The sequence below is a fragment of the Protopterus annectens genome, chromosome 9.part0 (genome assembly GCF_019279795.1).
Source record: "Protopterus annectens isolate FY-2018-M chromosome 9.part0, PAN1.0, whole genome shotgun sequence".
NCBI classification, from domain to species: Eukaryota; Metazoa; Chordata; order Ceratodontiformes; family Protopteridae; genus Protopterus; species Protopterus annectens.
The window spans coordinates 1,422,325,678-1,422,345,361 of NC_056743.1; the positions used below are offsets into that span (position 1 = coordinate 1,422,325,678).

Below are 19,684 nucleotides of genomic sequence, written 5' to 3' on the forward strand. Positions count from 1 at the left end.
ATGTTAGCAGCTCTGTGTTAATGTCAGTAGGGGGGACATGGAGTGCAGCCCTTGCATGGCAAATGTGGAAGTTATGTGCTCCTGTAAGTAAAAAAAAAAAAATAGCTAAAATGCTGTTATGACAGCTTGTTTTTTTCCCCAACAAATGTCATTGAAAATTCCTACCAACAAACACTTAATATCACTGCTGCAGAATCAATGCATCTTCAAAACCATCCAGTGATCACACAACTTGTTTTTTCTCACATTCCTTTTGATTTTCCCCTTACTGTGGCATGACCATCATTCAAACCTCAGAAATAGCCCAGGTCCTAAAAATAGTTGCATTCAAAAGTGGAATGTGATGCAAGGTTTGAGTCACCCCTGCTGCTACCAATAAGTTTTCAGTATTTTTTTCCACAATTAACAAATGTAAATCCCCCTAAAGTGCATGCTGCATGTATGCACCTAGCAACATAAGCCTCCCTCTCACAGTCCCCGGTTATCAGCTTTCCTCTCCTGTAACTGCATGGACAGGCAAAGCTGCAGAGATGTGAAAGAACAACCTTGAAACCTGACCAGATAGTTTGGACTGTTCAGCTTGCATTTCCTTTACTAATATTTATAACAGCTTCATCCTGAATAATGGTGAGTGGCACAGCAGGGCAGCAAAGCTAACCATCTGCTAGTAGGTGACCTATACAAACAAAAGCAAGCAACAGTTCTTAGTTTGGGATATAGACAGCTTTTGCGCTCATACAAGCACACACAGATGGTACATGTACCTCACTGATACTCATGGTCTTGTGAGATGAAGGAAAAATACAGGTTTCCCACAATCAGATGGAGGTGACAGTTTCAACTCCCATCTAAGCTAGTGAGTCAGAGTGACACAAAATGGGTTCCTTTTTTTTCCATGTGATGGAGAAAAACAACATTTAGACTGTACTAAGAATGCTGCCAATGTCTAAAGAATGGATTAGGTAGAAATTAAATGATGACAAAAGGAAGAAAGGCACACATAAAACTGCTACTTTTGGTGATTTGAAACTCTTAGTACAATCACTGCAAACTCTCAAACCGTGAACACATACAATAAGATGGTACGTTAAAAGTTGGGCAGCAAGGTGGTTCATGCAATGCACACTTACAGCTGAAATTAATTGCTCTGACTCCTTTTCAAGCATCTTACTACAAAAACAATTTCACCTCCAAAGTTGATACAGGTACTGTGAGCTATATGTGATCAACATATCAAGCCTCCTACAGAGTAAACACATTATATGCAGGGATAACATGTACACTGCCTAAAACTCCTGAAAGTTTAATTTTCAACACCACACATCTCTTATGCTTGTCAATGAAAAAGAAAAAAATACTAACCTGTTCCAATGAAAAGAACACTGTATGACTGTCCATCCACTGCAGCAACCCTGTCAACCACAATCTGAGTAAAATTCGATCTGTCCTTGATTAACAAAGGCTGGTCTCCAGCAGGACGAACCTGCTCATCCATCAGGGGGTGCTTTTTTGCAAAGTTGAGGGTATTATCTGGAAGGTCCAGAGAACGGCTATAGTCACTCTGTGCATTCAGACACTGCAAGAACAAATGCAAAAAAGAAGTTGTTGGTGTTTCACCCTTCAGCAAAATTCCAAGACCTGACATTTGGGTTTGTGTTACCCTCCAATTACTGCTCATACTCAATTAACAGGTTTTGGTGGCCATGGTGGTGCAGCAGTGAGTGTTGCCGCCTCACAGCAAGAGGTTCTCCGGTTCGATCCTCGGCTGGGGTGCCTTAGTCTGCATGTCCTCCCTGTGGTCGCGTGGGTTTCCTCCGGGTGCTCCGGTTTCCTCCCACATCCCAAAGACATGCTGTAGATGGATTGGACACTCTAAATTGTCCCTAGGTCTGAGTGTGTGCATGTGTGTGCCTTCTGTGGAAGGTTGGGCGCTGGGCTGGCAACTCGACACTTTAAAACTCCACTGCCAATCATGAGTGGACAGGTGGTCTGCTGTGGCGACCCCTAACTGGGAAAAACTGAAAGAAGAAGAAGAACAGGTTTTCCTCATGCATTCATTATTTATGTTTTCCGGGGCACAGCACTGATCAAGTGCGGGCTCAGCCCAGGTTACTTTATACAGGTAACGTTCGCTGTACCACTGCTGCAGAACTGAAATTCAATTGGAAAGAAGCCCCAAAGAATATTATCTCACAGAATCAGCTTGCAAACTTGTTTAAAAGCAATCAATCCAGTATTTTTTCACTTGCTTGTCTAATCATGGACTTTCAAAGTTAATAAAACCATAGCAAAGAAAAGCACTGCTTCAACTTCAGGTGACTTCTTTTGGTGGGCACAGGACATGACTCAACAAAAGAACTTTAGTCTACATAGTTTTCTTCTCACAAAGTTCTAAATCATGCTGGCAATACTGGAACACAACGGTACAAGTGCACCTCATGTTTAGTAAGCCAGGAGCAGAGGTCAGACATGTCTCAAACCACAGTTTTCTGGACAAACTTCAAACAGCCGTAAAATTAATCACCAAGAATCAACCAACAGCAGCAATTATGACACAATATGCCAAAGTTAAATAGTGCAAAATGACGGATTTCCTGCTGTCGGAAAATGCCATTCACGCATAATTAACAAGTAGTGCATTTATAGAAAGGGGTAATGATAGACATATTTTCACTTTATGTACATCATCTCTTGTGCAAAAAATATAACCAGTCTTGCAAAGGCATGGTTAACAACACCCTACCATTCCATATTAACCCAGCCGCAGCAAGACTAAACAAGACGACAACAGACAAGCAGGAGAAGAGAGGGGTTGGCATAATTGTTACTGTCATTACCATACAGATACAAGGCACTGGGTTTGAGTTTGACCTCTGGTTACTGGCTAGGCTAACAGTCTGGCAAACGGATAGCCTAGTACTTGCCTATAATTGAGGCTCAGGATGTCTTTTGCCCCCCTCCTTCCCTTCCTGCTTTCAGATCAAGACCAAGCCATATGGACAAAGCAAGCTCCAGCAGCAAAACCACTTGTGGTCTGAAGTACATAGCCAGACATACTGCTCATAAGGTCTCCTCTCCTTCAACGTTGACAATATCAAGCAGTTCTCATATCTTGCCACACTGCCAGTGCTGCCTGCTGCAAAAAGCTAGTCTCGGGCATGAAGGAAGAGGACTGACAACCTCAGGCAACCACATGATTCTGTTAACTATGAAGTGTGCTTGGTGTGGTTACAGTGCTTTAAACAGTTACTTTCTAACTGTCTGTGACACCAACAATTCCAGACTAGCAGTCAATCAGAGACAAATTATTTTAGTGTGTGGAGGTACAGAAGCTTTGTTTTAAAACAAAGGAGAACAGTAGGACATCTAAAACATTAGTCAGAAAAAAATATTCAAATCATCATTATCATGGCAGGTAAGCTTTGTAACTGCACAGAACTATGGTACATGTCCCAAGGTCAACACAGCTTTGCCATTACAGAAGAAATGATCTGCTAAAACACAAAACTGTCTCCAGGGCTAGTTGAGCTCAAGAGGGGACAGAAAGAAATACTTTTTTTTTTATTTCCAGTAAACAATTTTGTGGAGACAGTAATCCTTTAAAATCATACACAAAACCACATTATTATGAAATGAGTGCTAGGGAACAAACCAGAACAAAAAAGGACTAACCAAAGACCTTATTTTTCTTAAAAATTCTGTTGGTGCACCAAGACAGTTAAGCTACATACCAGTTTGGTCTATACTTTAGTCTGCTACAGCAAATTCACTTTTTTTCTTTTTGATAACATAAAGGCCTATTTGGAAATACTGATTTTTCAATTTGAAATCATGTAGTTATGAGGTCGCAATCAAGACCTTGTAACAATGCCACCACCCTACCACCCCTCCCCCCCAAAAAAAAAGTGTACAGCTGGCTTCCTGTTGCACTGAATCTTGGCTAAACAGATAAGCTCACACGGTGAACAACCATCAACTTTTAAAAAAAACTGAAAACATGAAAAGACAGCATATCCAACAGCTCTCTGTCCCTGATGACTGCTGGCCTGAAGCATTAATGATATATGAAAGTCGGAACCAGAAAACTGATAAACAGCTTAAACTTGAAAGAACCGTCCAAGCTTTCATGCTCTCAGAATTGAAGTCAACCACACTCCAGCTCCCCTAATTTGAGCCTCCCTCCACTCTTCCAGCCAGCATTTAACACCTTCACTGCCACAAGAGAGGGAAAAGGAATTTAACTGGTTCAACTCTGCATCCCCTTTGCTATCTTTCTGCAGTCTGTTCTCTCAAATCCACAATTACACTGAATTCTATAATGGGGAGGGGGCTGGGATGCTTAACCTGAAATAAATCCTTACTTCTACCTTCTAAAACAAACCCCCTGCACCTAAACACAATAAAATAGCAGACTTGCACTTCTTTTTTTTTTCTGCAGTCCTATGCACCAAAAATTCAGTTGCTCTCTAAGGTACATGCATCCCAGGTTTTGATAAAAATAAATAAACATTTTTTTTCTCTTTTCTGTTCTTTCTTTATGACATTCTCTGGAGCCATAAAACAGAGAAAAAAAAAAAAACAGCATACGCAATGGGCTCAGCTTCTGTACATCCCAGTAAAGCACAAATATTATGCTCTACTTATCTAATACATAGAAGCAAACGTGGCATTATTTTTTTCTCCTTCTGAAACAAAAATTACATTATATGTTGTTCCAGAGCCGCAAAATAAAAGCACCATCCATCACCCCCTTCTTAGTGTGACATCCTGATTACTAATTTATCCTTTGATCCACATGACAGGTCATTGATCACAATCAATCCTCTGACCCTGATCCACTCCACAAGTCGGTGATCATACTTGATCTCATCATTCCTAATGCTTACATTACCCTACAAAGAGAGTCACTATTGGATGCGCGTTTAGTGGCTGCAGAGTGTCCTACTTTGTAAAGGCCCACTCTCTGACTGCTGCTTACTTTGGAGGCATGTTTATTTCCGGTGAGGTGCAAGGAACCTCTCCCTTCCCTGTTGCCATTTTTTTGTAGATTACAAACAAACTGCAATCACAACTGTGACCAGCAACTACTTTGCAGTCATGCAGTGTTATTGATTAACGGTCAGGAACATAACATTAAAGCCCCCCCCCCCACCACCAGTGTTTGTGAAGTCCAGCTGAAGCATTCCAGAAATTAAATTAAGGAGCTTCAAAGGCATTCTCACTACTGGAAAATGGCATTAACTAGTGCACAAACTTCCTGGAAATCAACAATCCTTTCATTGCACAGAATGTAGTAAATGAGAATTACAAAAATAGGAGTAGGCAAGCATCTTCCTAAAGGCATGTCCTGATGATTGCAAAAGATGGTAATTTATTTTAAAGAAAAAAAAAAATACAAACTTACTGCTCCAGGCCTGGGGAGAGGTACAGAGTCAGAATAACGGACCCATTTTTGGGCCTGCTCCCGGTACTCTTTATACGACCCATTTAAAACTTCCTGAACACTGCTGATTTGATATTGACACACAGCTGATACATCCATATCCTTCCTGAAGGAACAAAAACAGAACCATATTAAAGTCACTTTAAAACGTTTTACTTTCAAAGCTGCAAAAGATATAAAAAAATACATATCAGTAAGGCAAGACATCAGCAATACCTGCAGAAAAGCAATATCTCTCTGACTTTACATGCATTAGTGGCCAGCTCTCTGGGGCCACCTGCACCTACTAATTTCTTGTTTACACACAGTAGTCATCTCTCTGTATGGCATAAACTTGACTCAAAATACATAAACAATTTCAGTACTGAAAAAAACAGGTATACGAGCACAATTGCTGTGAATTATTTAATGTCTGAACTGCTTGCATGGTGACATAATGGTTCAGTTGAATTCAGCTGCTGTTCTTAAAGTTAGTCTGAACTCCTCAGCAATGTAAAAGGCATAAAGTGCCACATCCATGTTCAATGCAATCAGAAAGCACATGAAGTTGGTCATCTCCACTCCATTCTGATCTGCAAGTGGGGATGAAGTAGACAGAAATACTTTGACTAAAAGTAACAAATCTAACTTGTTAACAGACCTCTGCTATACAACCACAATAATGCACTGAGTGGGATCAGTTTACTGGGGGAGATTGACGTCAACCCCCAAACACAAATTAGTGCAGTTCCTGATGTAGGGAAGGGACTAGGAAAGACAGATGGGTCTAGATTAGGTTGCCAAAATGTTAATCTGGCGAACACCTATTCATCGACCCGTAATCAGCGAAAAATCACTTCAGTGTCTCACTGAATTTACTAAGGGCAATGAAATAGTTGCCCAAAGCACAATGGACAACTACAGAACTTTGCCCTTTTCTTCACTGTAGTGCGATAACGGAGTTGGTATGTAGTCGGAGTTGGTATGTAGTTAGGGGAGTGTGGGGTGCAAAGCCCTCACTTGGGTGGGCTTGAGTCAACCACAAGTTGGTCTGTTGTGCTTCAGGCAACTATTTCATTGCCTTTAGTAAATTCAGTGAATCACTGAAGCGACTTTTGCTGATTATGGGTCGATGAATACGTGTTCTCCGGAATAACATTTTGCCAAACTAATACAGACCCAGACAGACAATTTACCACCACACAGTGTCAGGTTTGACTCCTTGTTTATCAGTATTTACTACACTGTCACACAATTCACTATACTGTAGCAGAAACGTGTTGCTACTGGCCATCATCGACCGTACTATTATTTTTCAAACAACTGAAACATGTGGAAATGTCAAAACTAAACAAAAGGTATGCTATAAGGGAAAGTACAGGGACCTACCATAATTCGCAGTGCTGACCTCTGGGATTACTGCCTACGGAAGCCAAAGTACTGACTTCAATAGCTCTTCACTCCCTTTTCATGCCAAATGCCCCCCCCCCCCAAAACACAAACAGATGACAAACATCAGTGGTATAAAGTGGCACTGGCTAGAACCACCTTCAGATCTTTCTGTCCTAACAGGTGTAGATATGCTCCACAGAGCCAAAGCACGACCCACCAAGGGATGACAGACCTCAGGTGAGAAATCACAACCAGAGGAACCCTAAAAAGTGACTTTCCAGGTTGTTGCTGAACTCTGTGGAGGATGTCTGGGAAGCAGAAATGGGGGGTGGGGGTGCATATGAGCTACAGTAGGTACTCCTCCTAACCTGGAAGTATACAAGCAATAGACGGGGAAGGCGAGAGTGTAGTAGTACTGCAACAGTGAAAACAAACATCCACACAAAGCATCTAACACAACTGTACCATTTTCTTTGTAATTCACTGGATTCACTGTATGGATATAACTCAAAGAAAAACATAATGAACAATTAATTCACAACTATACTATCAGTGGATGTACATACTGCTCAATACCGATTACAGTTTTTATAAAGGTTAAGTACTGCAATGTCAGAAGTACAAAGGGATATTTTTTGTTTCAGTACTTTTCCATTAACGGGGCAGCAGGCAAAAAGGTGCGGTTGATGTCAAGTTAACTGCAGCTTATTTTTTCATGCTTTTTAAGTTTGTGCTCATCCTCACAGTAGTATTCCTTTGGGGACATGTCAGTACTACTGCTTTAACTGTTGTGTCCTGATTTTAATATTGGCTTTGTTGTCACAGTCACACTGTTTTTTCCGCGGAACCTACTGGTTCATATGAACTCACAGCTGCTGGGTTGGATCTGCTTTTACGTTTGTCTTCCTTGGCACAGTTGTACTGATCTTGTCAGACCTCAGTAATGCCTGCTGCATTGGCATGTTCTTATTTTAATTTTGTCTGGCTTCTCACACTACGAAGGGTTTATCATCCAAAGTGAGTCAATTATTTTGTTGTTGTCCTCTAGTTTTCATTTTGCCTTTTGTGTCGTACTGTCAGTCATTTTGTGATAAATCAATGCCGCTTACAGAGAGCGTATGACAAAGATTCAGTGTTAGTTCCTAAAAACGGTGTCATCACAGATGTTTTAAGGATCAGCGCGTTAAGAAATGTAATTGTCCGAGCCATAGCTGTCAACTGAAAACATACAGATAATGGGGACAAAGCACAAAGTCAAAAACGGACATGTGTTGAATCTCTGACGTGAGAATGGGGAGAAAGGACTTGGAAAAAGAGGAACATCATTTGAAAATATGAACAAGTATTTGGGATAAAATTTGCAGTAGTTGTCCATCTATACTTCGGGTCAACATTTCTGTTTGCCTTTTGCCTGCTGCCCCATTATCCTAGTACTAAGGGTGCAGCTAGGTTGAACATTGCCTATTCTGATGTTGCATGATTGGGAAAGGCACATGTAGTTGACTTCATTATGTTTGTACCTCACATGACAAATATTTATATTTCAAAGGTAGGGTGCGAAGGAGGCAGACGAAGGACAAGTATGCCAAATCAAGGGTAATTTTTAAATATTGTTTGAATTCACTTAGAAAGACAATGATAAAAAAAAAAGGAAGCACCAGCGACTTCACATCAACCGCACATTTTGCCTGCTGCCCTGTTAACGGAAAAGTACTTTTGTTTCACTTTTATGCTATTTCTAAAAAAACTCCAGGCCACAACATGTTGGGACCATCTATATTACCCTGTCGGCTGTATTCATAATGACTTCTATACTTTGGCCTACAATTACCCCTCTTCTGGCTGTTCCAGTGGTAAGTGCTGCACTCCTTAAAAATGGGACAACAGGGTAAACCAGAATTTGACGGGGGGGGCAGATTGAACAGCAGTCATTCCATCATTCCACAGTAAACACATTCCAGAAAAGTTATCTACTCCCCCTCATGCTAGAGACACTTCTCTGTGAGCTTCCTGGTATGGTTAAATGAGGTACTATGGCTACATTAACATTTTCCCCCCAAAATATACTTAAAAAGTATCTCAGTTCTGGGGAACTTAACACTCCAGTGACAGAAACTGCATGTAGAAATGGTCTTTCTGTAGTGCTGACCAGTACAGTGAAAATTATGTGCTCACGTCTGGATGGCCTCCAATGGCAAAGCATGCAGGGCACAGCTACACTGTTTTGATCTAAATGATTGCTGTTACACCACACATTTGGCATTCCATCATTATAGTGCTCCCCACTGCTAATTCACTCAGGCATGTCTGCCAGCTGTTAGTAACAGGACACAGCAACACAGCTTTGCTCTTACAAACCACTACTACTGGGGTCACTTGGTCATCATGGTGCTATCACTCAGTGCTGAGAAGTATTTTTAGGAGTTGTTGATTGTTATTGTTGTGAGTTGTGCTAATTTCTGGACTACAATTCCTCATTTAGTCACCCTCAGAAATAACACCCCTTTTGTTCAACTCTTATACACTGCATACTTAGAATTCAATAAAAGTACATAACAGAAATGAAATGTTCCCATTTTGTGCCAGAATTCCATGAGCCTGCTGTCAAGTACTAACAGCAGGCCTAGGATGAGAAACAAATTCTCTAAAGTACTAAGGCATTTAGTGTGGTCTTTGCAACAGAACACACAAGGGGCCTTAAAACCAGACTCCCCCTACCAGCCAGCATACCTCTCAACTTCACAGATTTTCACAGAATATCCAGATTTTTTCCTCATACTTTTTGGTCCATTTTTCATAAAATTGTGTTTTTTTTTGGCAAACTAGTGGCAAATCATTTAAGACTGAAATTTGAAAACAATGACAGACATTTGAGTTTTAGGCTTCATACCCTTCAGAAAATTCATGCTAATGCAAAACATATTCTGTAAGATCAATATTTAAACATTGTCCCTATTTTTGGGCCTTTGTCCCACTTTATTTATAGCTTTGTCCAGATTTCTGGCTCTAAGAGGTTGAGAGGTATGATTGGCAACCATACAAAGTGAACAGCTTCCGATCCCCCCCTCCACCCCACCAAAAAAGATTGCTTCAGCTCTGTAACCCATCAGGTAGGAGTAGATCTTTGGTTTGCCATAGCACACAGACAGCAGACATCTGCAATGCTGCTTTCCCCAGTAGTACCACTACAGCAGCATAGAGCACTGTCAAACTTACCACTGTGACCGGAAGACAACAAAAAACTTGGTATCGTGCCCTCCCACGCCATGGAGGGTGTAGACTGCTTGAATCTTATTGAAGTGAATATTCTTTTCTGGGACTGAGCAAGTGAGATGGGCCTTCAGGAATGTTGTCCACTTCCTCTGTAAGGTTCGGGCACCTCCAATGTCACCCTTCAACAACAAAAGAAAAGGAAAATGTTTGGTATGCAAAGCAACTCCCAACATAAAACTGCACATATGACAGCATATAAATAATCTAATACAAGCAAACAAACATATGCCTTCCCTTTTGTATACCAAAAGGACTCACAAGTCAAACTGTTTCTTTAAGAACGTACGCTCTCTAAAGGCAAGGCAACTACAAACAGTATACAAGCGGCACTTGCCAAGTATCCCAAAACCAGAAAGAGCAGTGATTGCAAGTCGATCCAAGCCCCCTCATTCTAACAACTGTGGTTATAAGCAATTTGCTGAACAAGCAGATTTCCCTGTCACAGACTAAAGACTCAGAAAATAGCCAAACACAGTATCTGCCCTTAAAGTCTCAAATAAAAAAGTCCTATTACCTTGCAGACTCTGGCAACCCTAGCAACCACTTGTTCGCTATAACAGTTGTACTCCACCGCTCTTTCACTGAAGAAGAAATAGATTTCATCATCATCACCTGCTGCACTGCCTTTTACATGTGCTGATCCAACGAAGTGAGGTTCTGCAATTGAGAAGTAAGAATATAAAGTGACGATTTAAGCAAGGCAGACATTTCTGCATTTCTTATAAAGCAGCATGGTAACTTCTTAAATGTATCTCATGAGGCCTTTGTTTTTGTTACCAAACATGCACTTTTTCTACAGCTTGCTATATGCCTTCTGCATCAAGTTCCCTCACATCTCCACACAGAAGATGAGAAATATCCATGTACTGTCTCGACTGATTCAAATCACATCAGTTTACACTACCACTATTCTTTACTGCAGCTACTTAACTGAGAGATTACTATATTTTCACAACTAAGGCTACAATTTTAAATAACATAGCGTACAATGCTAGCATGCTAGTGGCGAATTGAAAAAGGAAGCCAGTTTGTAGTTACCACTCAGTGCTCCCCATTAATGTACAAAAACCCTTACCCAAAGTACCACAATCAATGCAACGTCTGCAGCGGTTTTGCTACAGATAAAATCCCCACCCTTAGGCAATGGGGTTCTACCACAGATGCTGCTGGGCAAAGTCAAAGTATAAATTTACAGCTCAAATTAGCTAACTTTTCTAAAGCCCAAGCAACAAAATGGTCAAGACCACATTTCAACCTTATAACATTTACTTTGGCTACTAAACAGACTACAAGAAAACAATGCTACACCAGAATTACAAACAAAAGGATAGAAAAGAATGCCAACTATGCCCTGCTGAAAACATAGATATGGGCTGCTCATACACATTTCTAAAGGGTTTGTATACCAGTTGTTTTCATTTCCACACGAAGAGGCAAAACTGCTGTTTTTCACATTTCACATATGCAGTGCAGAGGAATATATCAGATTTGGAAGAACACTCATGTCGAGTGGAGATGCGTGGTTCTGGATGGATAGCTTAATTAGGGACTGTCAGTCACTACTCTACTGTGAGCATTCTATGAACTGCAGGCAAAGTTCCGGTGGGAAAGGATTTGTATAACTACTCCATGGATCACTTACACAGCAGAGTAATAGCACACACCAACAGTGGGGTACTACCACTTTATAGCACTGTTCATGAATTACACATGGCTCTGGCATTGCATCTTCAGTGTTTCAGCCCTACTCTGTAGTGCATGATGAATAGTGCACTAACAGCAGCAGCCTGAATACAACAACTCTGGCAGCTATCTATTCCTAAGAATTCACTTACCTGCTAAACCTTACCCTTCCTAGTTGGCAATGGTATACTTAACCCTACCTCCTTCCATCATCATTTACAAGTCTCACTCACTGCCTCAAATATAAGGTAACAAAAAAAAGAGCAAGAGCCAAGATGCTACTCATCAGTTCTGGAAATAACTTCAGAAAACCAGACAAGTCCATGAATGACTACGCATCTCAAAAGGCCGTGCCTTGCTCTGCTGCAGGGGACACAAAAGCAGGTATTAAGGGGATGAATCACTGCATCAACCAAGATGGCAGATGCCAGATGACACACTCAGGTCTTAAGAACTGAGTGCACCAGTACACTGAAGGCGGGTAAGGGACAGTATACATTAGACTCAGACTCTTATCATCCTAGCCGGCAATGCATGTACCCCTTTTAACGTTCTCAACTTCTTGCAACTTATCCTCCTTTAGCGTGTTTTGTTGTTCTATACCCATTTTCAAAATCAGCCTTATTACATCTCATCTGTCACTAACTGTACTTTCCTTGATTAAGCCTTAAAACACTCACAGTAATGGCTATTACCTTCTAGGTTAAAAATGCATAAAAAGAGGACTCCCCTTCGCCTTTCACACTCTGAAAAAGGTCAATATTCTGATGTACGTGCGTGTGTGTGTGTGTGTGTGTGTGTGTGTGTGTGTGTGTGTGTGTGTGTGTGTGTGTGTGTGTCTCATCAAAACTTTGTCCATTTAAAAATACTACTACAGACTTAAAACTGTAAAAACTATTACTTAAATGAGGGACGTGAGTATCATTTTTTTTTAAACTAGAAACTTCTGAAGTCCTCTTCCAACTCTAAAATGTATGTCTATTTTCTGCTGCTGATATACAGACACACTGGTCAGCACAGGCAAATTAACAGCTGGAGAAACAGGAAATTCAAAGCTCACCATTCAGCCAAGAAGCGAGGTGCTCTGTCTTCATGGGATGATGTTTGCCCAGATTCCGTATGATGACAGGCTCGGTTCCAAGAAAATTATACAGAGTTGCAGAGTACATTTCACCATCTGGAAATAAAAATAAGGAGTGTTGGTATAGCACAGCAGCAATCAAACCTTGTTTAGTTTTTCTACAGACTAAACTTAAAACTGATGGAAGAGAGCTGTTTCTCTACAACTCCATCTGTCCCAGCTGAGCCTTCAGAAAGCTGTTTCTCTAACAACTTAATCAGTTCCATGCATGCTACCTGCAAAGTTCAAAGTCTGTTATGTGTCAAAAGTTTTCAAATGTATGGATTCTGAAACATACAGTAAAGGAGAGGATGCAAAAAAAAGTGTCGTTCTGCTAAATAGTACAGAAATGTCTTCAGTTTAACCTGCGAGTGTTAACAGTGTACAGCTACTCATAATATACTCCCAAATCTTCTACTCTATAGCCAACTAACCACAGTCCATAAAATATCCTACCAAAGGGGAAAAAATAACACCCGCACTCCAAAATATTCTGCCACCATACACCAGCTCCAAAACTTTACGTTCAACCAACAAACCAATTATTAAAATTCAGTCAGCCAGAAATTCAGCCGGGGAATCACTATTCTCAAACTATATAGGCAAAGTCTGGAATTCACTACCATATGAAATAGCACCTACCCCAACCCTCTCTCAATTGAAAACATTGCTAACAACTCACTTAATATGGCTATGTCCCTGCAATACCCCTGACTAGAATAAAACCAGCACTCTCAACGATTCTACTGCCCATAACCTTACTCATACCTACTAGACTTAACTAGATCAATCAACTTACCACTGTTAACCATGTATTACATTCTACAACTATTTCTACCTAATTACATCTACTCTCCCCATATTGTACATAAGCTACTGTACGAATACTAATTATAGCTAATTCCACTACTATAGCGTGCACTCTTCTGTGTGTTTTCTTTACTGTTTATGGTGTGAAATGACATTCTTTACATTTATTTATGTAAGTAATCAGTTTTCTTGTACAAATGTACTGACCTTTATTAATATCTATGCTGTATAAATGTTATACATATTACTGTTTGGTAAATGTTGGAGCTGTTCTCCCCAGGCCTCCACTGAAAATGGACGTGTCCAGTCGGACTTTCCCAGTAAACAAATGTAAAATAAAATAAAACAAAATAAATAAATAAATACTAATATATCTAGTCCCCGGTCTCCCAACAGGACAGCACAATATGAAGAGAATTCTTACTTGTAAATGTCCTGGGACGTTCAAAACACACATACAGTTTCTCTTTGACTATAAGCACTCTCATAATGCATTCTACATTTCACCAAAGCTTTATTTACAAATAAAAACCTGAAAACGTCTGACCTGTAAAGTACAATAAAACAAAAACACATTTTATATACACACACATAAATGCATGAGTGATAGACACTATCAAGTGACAATCGAGCCAATATGTCAAAAAGTAAAAATACCCCCCCACCACCACCACCAATCCATCAAACACCTAAATTAAGTGTTTTTGCAAGGGGGAGGAACAAGCCTTATTGCCTGCTTAAAATATTCCAATTCCAAGATCGTCTAACAGTGCAGGTAGGGGGAATCACCCGTAGCCTTCTAATCTATGATCCAATACAATGTCTTTACCACAAAAGTAACCACAAGTACCCCATGAAAACATAACACAAACCACATCTAACAATTTCCCTGAATCCCCCAAATCCCCATCATAACAGTGCAACTACCTTTAACTGGACTGTTATCTTAAATAAAAAATAAATAAACACTATGCACACACATATCCACATGTACATACGCATGCACATTTGTACTTCTTTCAGCTTTCCCTCTATAGGAAGCGCTTTTATTTAATGGCGCACTTCTATCAGTATCAAAAGCTTTTCCGCTGCTTTGCTGTACATTAGCTGCTTAGCAAATCAAGCCCTACTGTATTAGGAACAGAAAGTAAAGAATGCCTAAAGCATTAAATAACTATGTTATGTATCCTCAAAACTAATATAACCCAAGCAAAGACAAAGAAAGGAGAAAGCTAAAAACTTGAAATAGACCTAGGTAATGCAATCACAACTGAAGTCTAAAAAACTGCTCATTAAGTCTTCCAAAGCAGTACAACATACCATACAAGGGAAGCAGGACATAAAGGTTACTGCCATAATACAATATTTGAGGTAGGAAACTAGCAGCACTCCTCAGGAATCTTTGCGCACAGGTGTACAACCATAATTTTTAGAACAGTATGCAAATTATTGAACAATAAGCCTTCTCACTGCTGGGGGGGAATCATGATATGAGAAGCTCAAGAATGAAGAAAAAACACACAGGTCACTCTAGCAATCTGTGGGGGATAAAAACCATTTAGCAAAACTTATGTCCACAAATCATGACAAACTGCCAGCATTTTATATAACATTGCCACAAAATAAATAACTTCTAAATGGCATGCGTGCACTGGCGTGCATGGTGTATGCCTGGATACACCTATGTTTTCACATTCAGATTAAATGTTGTTACTTTAATGAAAGATTATAGTCAGTCAAGTTTTAAGCAGACAAGAAAAGTGAGACAATTAATAGCAGACAGGTTTGTAGGAGTAGAATACAGACCTTTAAATCCCTGGAAGTTATGCATGCTTATAGCAAGAACAACAAAGACCATACAATGCAATCTGTAATATGAATGCTCATTGTTTGTCTGGCAAAAATACCCAAGGAGACCATCACTCACCAACAATTAGTCCAGTGTGTCCTTTGGTTGGGTCATAGGGGCATTTTCCTCTCCCATCTTCCATAAATTCATCTCGGGTGAAACTTGGCACTTCCTGGAAAAGCAATATATACATGCTAACACAAAAAACAGGATGGCTAATTGTTGTAACATGCAAAGTAATAAGAATTAGTCCAACTCCATATTGTACATATACAAGCAAATAAGCTCAGATGTATATACACACAAACATACTCAATGTGCACATATATGTGTGTGTACGAAAACGGGTTATGCACACGTGTGTGTGTATATATATATATATATATATATATATATATATATATATATATATATATATATACATACACACACACACACACACACACACACACACACACACACACACACACACCACTGCAGCTCTTGGCAGACAAGTAATAAAACAAATCACAATGCCTGTGGGACAGAAATTGTGTGTGCAAACTGGAAAATAAAAATCGGTTCTACTACCTTTCCCAGACAGTAATGTTAGTTACCACTATCACACTAACAAATAAAAAACAATTTCTTTATGTGGCTGTACTTCACACATCTGTAGTGCTAACGAAATACATTCATTCACTTTGAAGGATCCCACTTTGGCTATACTAATGTTCCCTTATACATGTATTTCAAAGGATCCCACTTTGGCTACAATAATGTGACTGCATACATAGCAATCTATTAGCAGAGTGGTGAAGCTGAAAGCAACCTAACAGTAAAGTAGAGTTACCAGATTTATATCGCCTTAAGAAACATAAAATGAGATGATAGAAAATGATCCAGCAGTCTCGCCCTGTCTAGAAATTATGACTTATGAGTGTAAATGATCTATTGCCTACTCACTTTCTTCTTGCTTCCCCATCACCATGCTGGTTCACGTTCTACTGTCTTCTCATATTGTGTATACGACTGCCTGAAACCTCCAACTCTCTGTTTTACTATAATCCTCTTTTCAGATGATGACCACAGTTTCCACAGAAATTGCACTTGTGTGACCTCTTCCAAACCCCCACCAGCTTCAAAAGAATACTGCTTAAGCTGGAAAATGTATCGCATGAAGAATGCATTGTAGTCTTCCAAACTTTTTCTTGATGCTCTCTCATTCATACTTCATCGCTAAAGTTTAGAGACGATCTCCTCACCCTTACCGATATATTGTGCCATCTGCCATAAAATAGTTAAACAACACAGTTTCCTTTGTTGCCATTCTGTCTCACCCTCCCTCTCGATCTTTGATTAACTTATGCACCAAACCATAAGATTTTGTCGTCTCTGCAAATGAACAGTGGCTGAAATGTGAACCTCCTTCCTATCCTGTAATTACTAAATGGAGAAGAAATTGACAGGATGTAATGACAGGTACTTACTATGTAGGTGCACTTAGGCTGGAAGGCAAAGGTGCCACAAGTGTACAAATGAGTACTGTTATAGCGCTGAAGAAATCGTATGTAATTGAAGCAGTCAGTCTGGGGAAAAATGAAAGCAAGAGAGAAAAGTTATGAGTAACTCTAGACTAAATACATGAATAAAACACATTTATAAAATAAATCACTCCTTCTCAGTGCGGTCTCTTCTTATATATGCAAAACAGAAGCAAAACTTGTTAGGAACCTGTCATTTCTAACTACCTACTTAAACCACTCAGGATCATGAGGGAGCTGGAGACGACCTTGGCACTCCGTGGATACAAGACAAGAGGAATGATCCTGAACTAGCTAATCACTGAAAGTGAATGAGCATCAGCATTCCGCACACAGCGCATACACCAATGGCATGCCCTTGGGATATGGCAGGGAAAAAGTATAACACAAAAACCTCACAAGGACACAGACAAGATGTGCAGACTCTGCTCAGAAGGCACTCCAGCACAGCCAAACTGGAAAATCAAAATATGTACAGCAGCAATGCAAGTCTCCGTTATCTCCCCTTGTTAGGCATCAGCACAGGTAATTCCAGGTGTTCCCAAGGCAATTACCTATCAGTCTCTTTCATTAACCTACAGAAGGTACTGGTGCTAAGACTTAGGCCAGGTTAAAACCCTTTGCTTGAGCTTATTCAGCACCCCCCCCAAGGGACAAAGAGAAATTCTTCTTACGGTTCTGGGTCTTACCGAAGTCGTACATTAGCTCACTGCTCACAATGGCCTATACAAAGGCCCAAACAAAGAACATTTCCTGAGAAGATCAATGTAATGTCTACTACTGACGAGCAGCGATATCCTCAGAGAACCACAGACATACTTGTAGACTATGTCCAACAAGTTGCCTCATGAAAAAGGACAGAAAGTCCCAAACTCTGCTGCATAATGTCACATCAGATCTGGCCCTTTCTTGCCACAATGGCACAAGAGTAAGAGTAAAACATGGAAAGACAAAGCTGATTGGATCTTAGGCCCCTACAAGACAACTCCTTTCTGTGCTAAAAAGCATAGCTTATGTATCAGCACATTATTCTTGACTCATTTCCAATATCCTAAAACACTCAGCCAGTCATGATTAAATAATTAACAGACATTACTAATTAGCTAGCAATCTCCAAAGATAAATATGTGAGCAATGAGAAAAAACAACAGTGCAAAATGCACTGATTTGGGAGAACATTTTGAAAAGACACTCACAAGACAACAAAAAGACTACTTCTTAGTGGTCTTGTATATGCAGCTACTTTATTCACTTCAGACAGATAAATTATGCTGAGTCACAGTTCAGAATTAGTCTACAGTTGCCACTCTGACCACTGTTGTAGCCACCCGAAGTGCGACAGTCAGTGTTGATGTGACACCCCAACTCCATATGCAAATATGGGAAAAATGGGGGTTACAAATAGATACACAAGGGTAGACTACAAGCCCAAACTAGTGAAGGGCTTCAGGAAAAGCACAAGAAGCTACTCAAGTGTTTGGTGCTCAGTACATGGCTGGGACCACAGAGTAACTTAGCATGTAGCATGTACAAGACAAAATTACTGAATGGAACTGCTTTACACACTGCAGATAACAGAAAGCCTGCATCATCAACAATAAAATAAGCTTAACTCTGCAGAAGATTACATTACAGTAACAAGGAGAACAAACGCACTTTAAAAATTGCATGTCTGAGTGCTTTGTCTTGCATATGAAACAGCAACAGCCAAGTGGGTTGATTGAAGATTATTATATAAACAAGACTGCAAATCAAATACAATTTTAAAACCAGTCCTCTCAAACTCATATCATGCACACAGTCAGAATCCAAGAGGCAAGCTGACTGTCGACCACAGCATCCCCCCAACGCACACATACATCTACGTCACAAACTCGCCATGAAGCAGTCATTATCTGAACAGAGCAAAACCTACCTGATTATTCCTGCCTTTCTGAATGCATTCCTTCTTCTTCTCCGCCGGTGCTTGCCAAGGAATCTGTAATTAAAACCACACCACAGTTGTGTCATTTATGAAGTGGTGATTGTTATATGAACAACTCCCTCTCCCCTTAAAAAGCACCACTTCCTTTCCCAGGTCAATAACAAAACCTATAAAGTTTCTAGGGAACACAATGCTAACAAGGTTTCTAGAACTCTCTAAATAAACAAAAAACAGGCATGTACGTTCGAATTACAAATAGAAGTAACTGGAGAGAGGCTTAGTGGATGCTAAACAGAACACTTTCTTGCGCTTCTAAAAAATATAATCTAATACATATAAAAATACTACTGTTTCTACCCAAAACAGCAGCATAAATAAACTAATGCTTTAGCAGAAGAGCAGAACAGTCCAACAACTCTGTGGCGTGAAGAGTTGTGAAGGGTCAATAATGCCTTACCTGCTGCCCAGATAAAGTGGCTCAAACTACTCTATGTCTGTGGGCGGCCGCAGTGGTGCAGCGGTTAGTGTTGCCACCTTACAGCAAGAGGTTCTCCGGTTTGATCCTCAGCTGGGGTGCTTTCTGTGCGGAGTCTGCATGTCCTCCCTGTGATCGCGTGGGTTTCCTCTGGGTGCTCCAGTTTCCTCCCACATCCCAAAGACATGCTGTAGGTGGATTGGACACACTAAA

At 40.2% G+C, this 19,684-nt stretch overlaps 1 protein-coding gene across 1 annotated transcript in view; it reads right to left on the reverse strand.

Moving 5' to 3' along the window:
* The window catches only part of SEMA4C (semaphorin 4C), a 150,518-nt gene that overhangs the window by 25,979 nt on the left and 104,855 nt on the right, over positions 1-19,684 (reverse strand). The window contains exons 4-11 of the mRNA XM_044084386.1: positions 18,988-19,050; positions 17,019-17,117; positions 15,628-15,721; positions 12,831-12,947; positions 10,602-10,744; positions 10,031-10,206; positions 5,405-5,549; positions 1,363-1,576 (exon numbers count right to left, since the gene is read on the reverse strand). Coding sequence (XP_043940321.1) covers positions 1,363-1,576; positions 5,405-5,549; positions 10,031-10,206; positions 10,602-10,744; positions 12,831-12,947; positions 15,628-15,721; positions 17,019-17,117; positions 18,988-19,050 — 1,051 coding nt within the window. The remainder of the gene's footprint in view (positions 1-1,362; positions 1,577-5,404; positions 5,550-10,030; positions 10,207-10,601; positions 10,745-12,830; positions 12,948-15,627; positions 15,722-17,018; positions 17,118-18,987; positions 19,051-19,684) is intronic.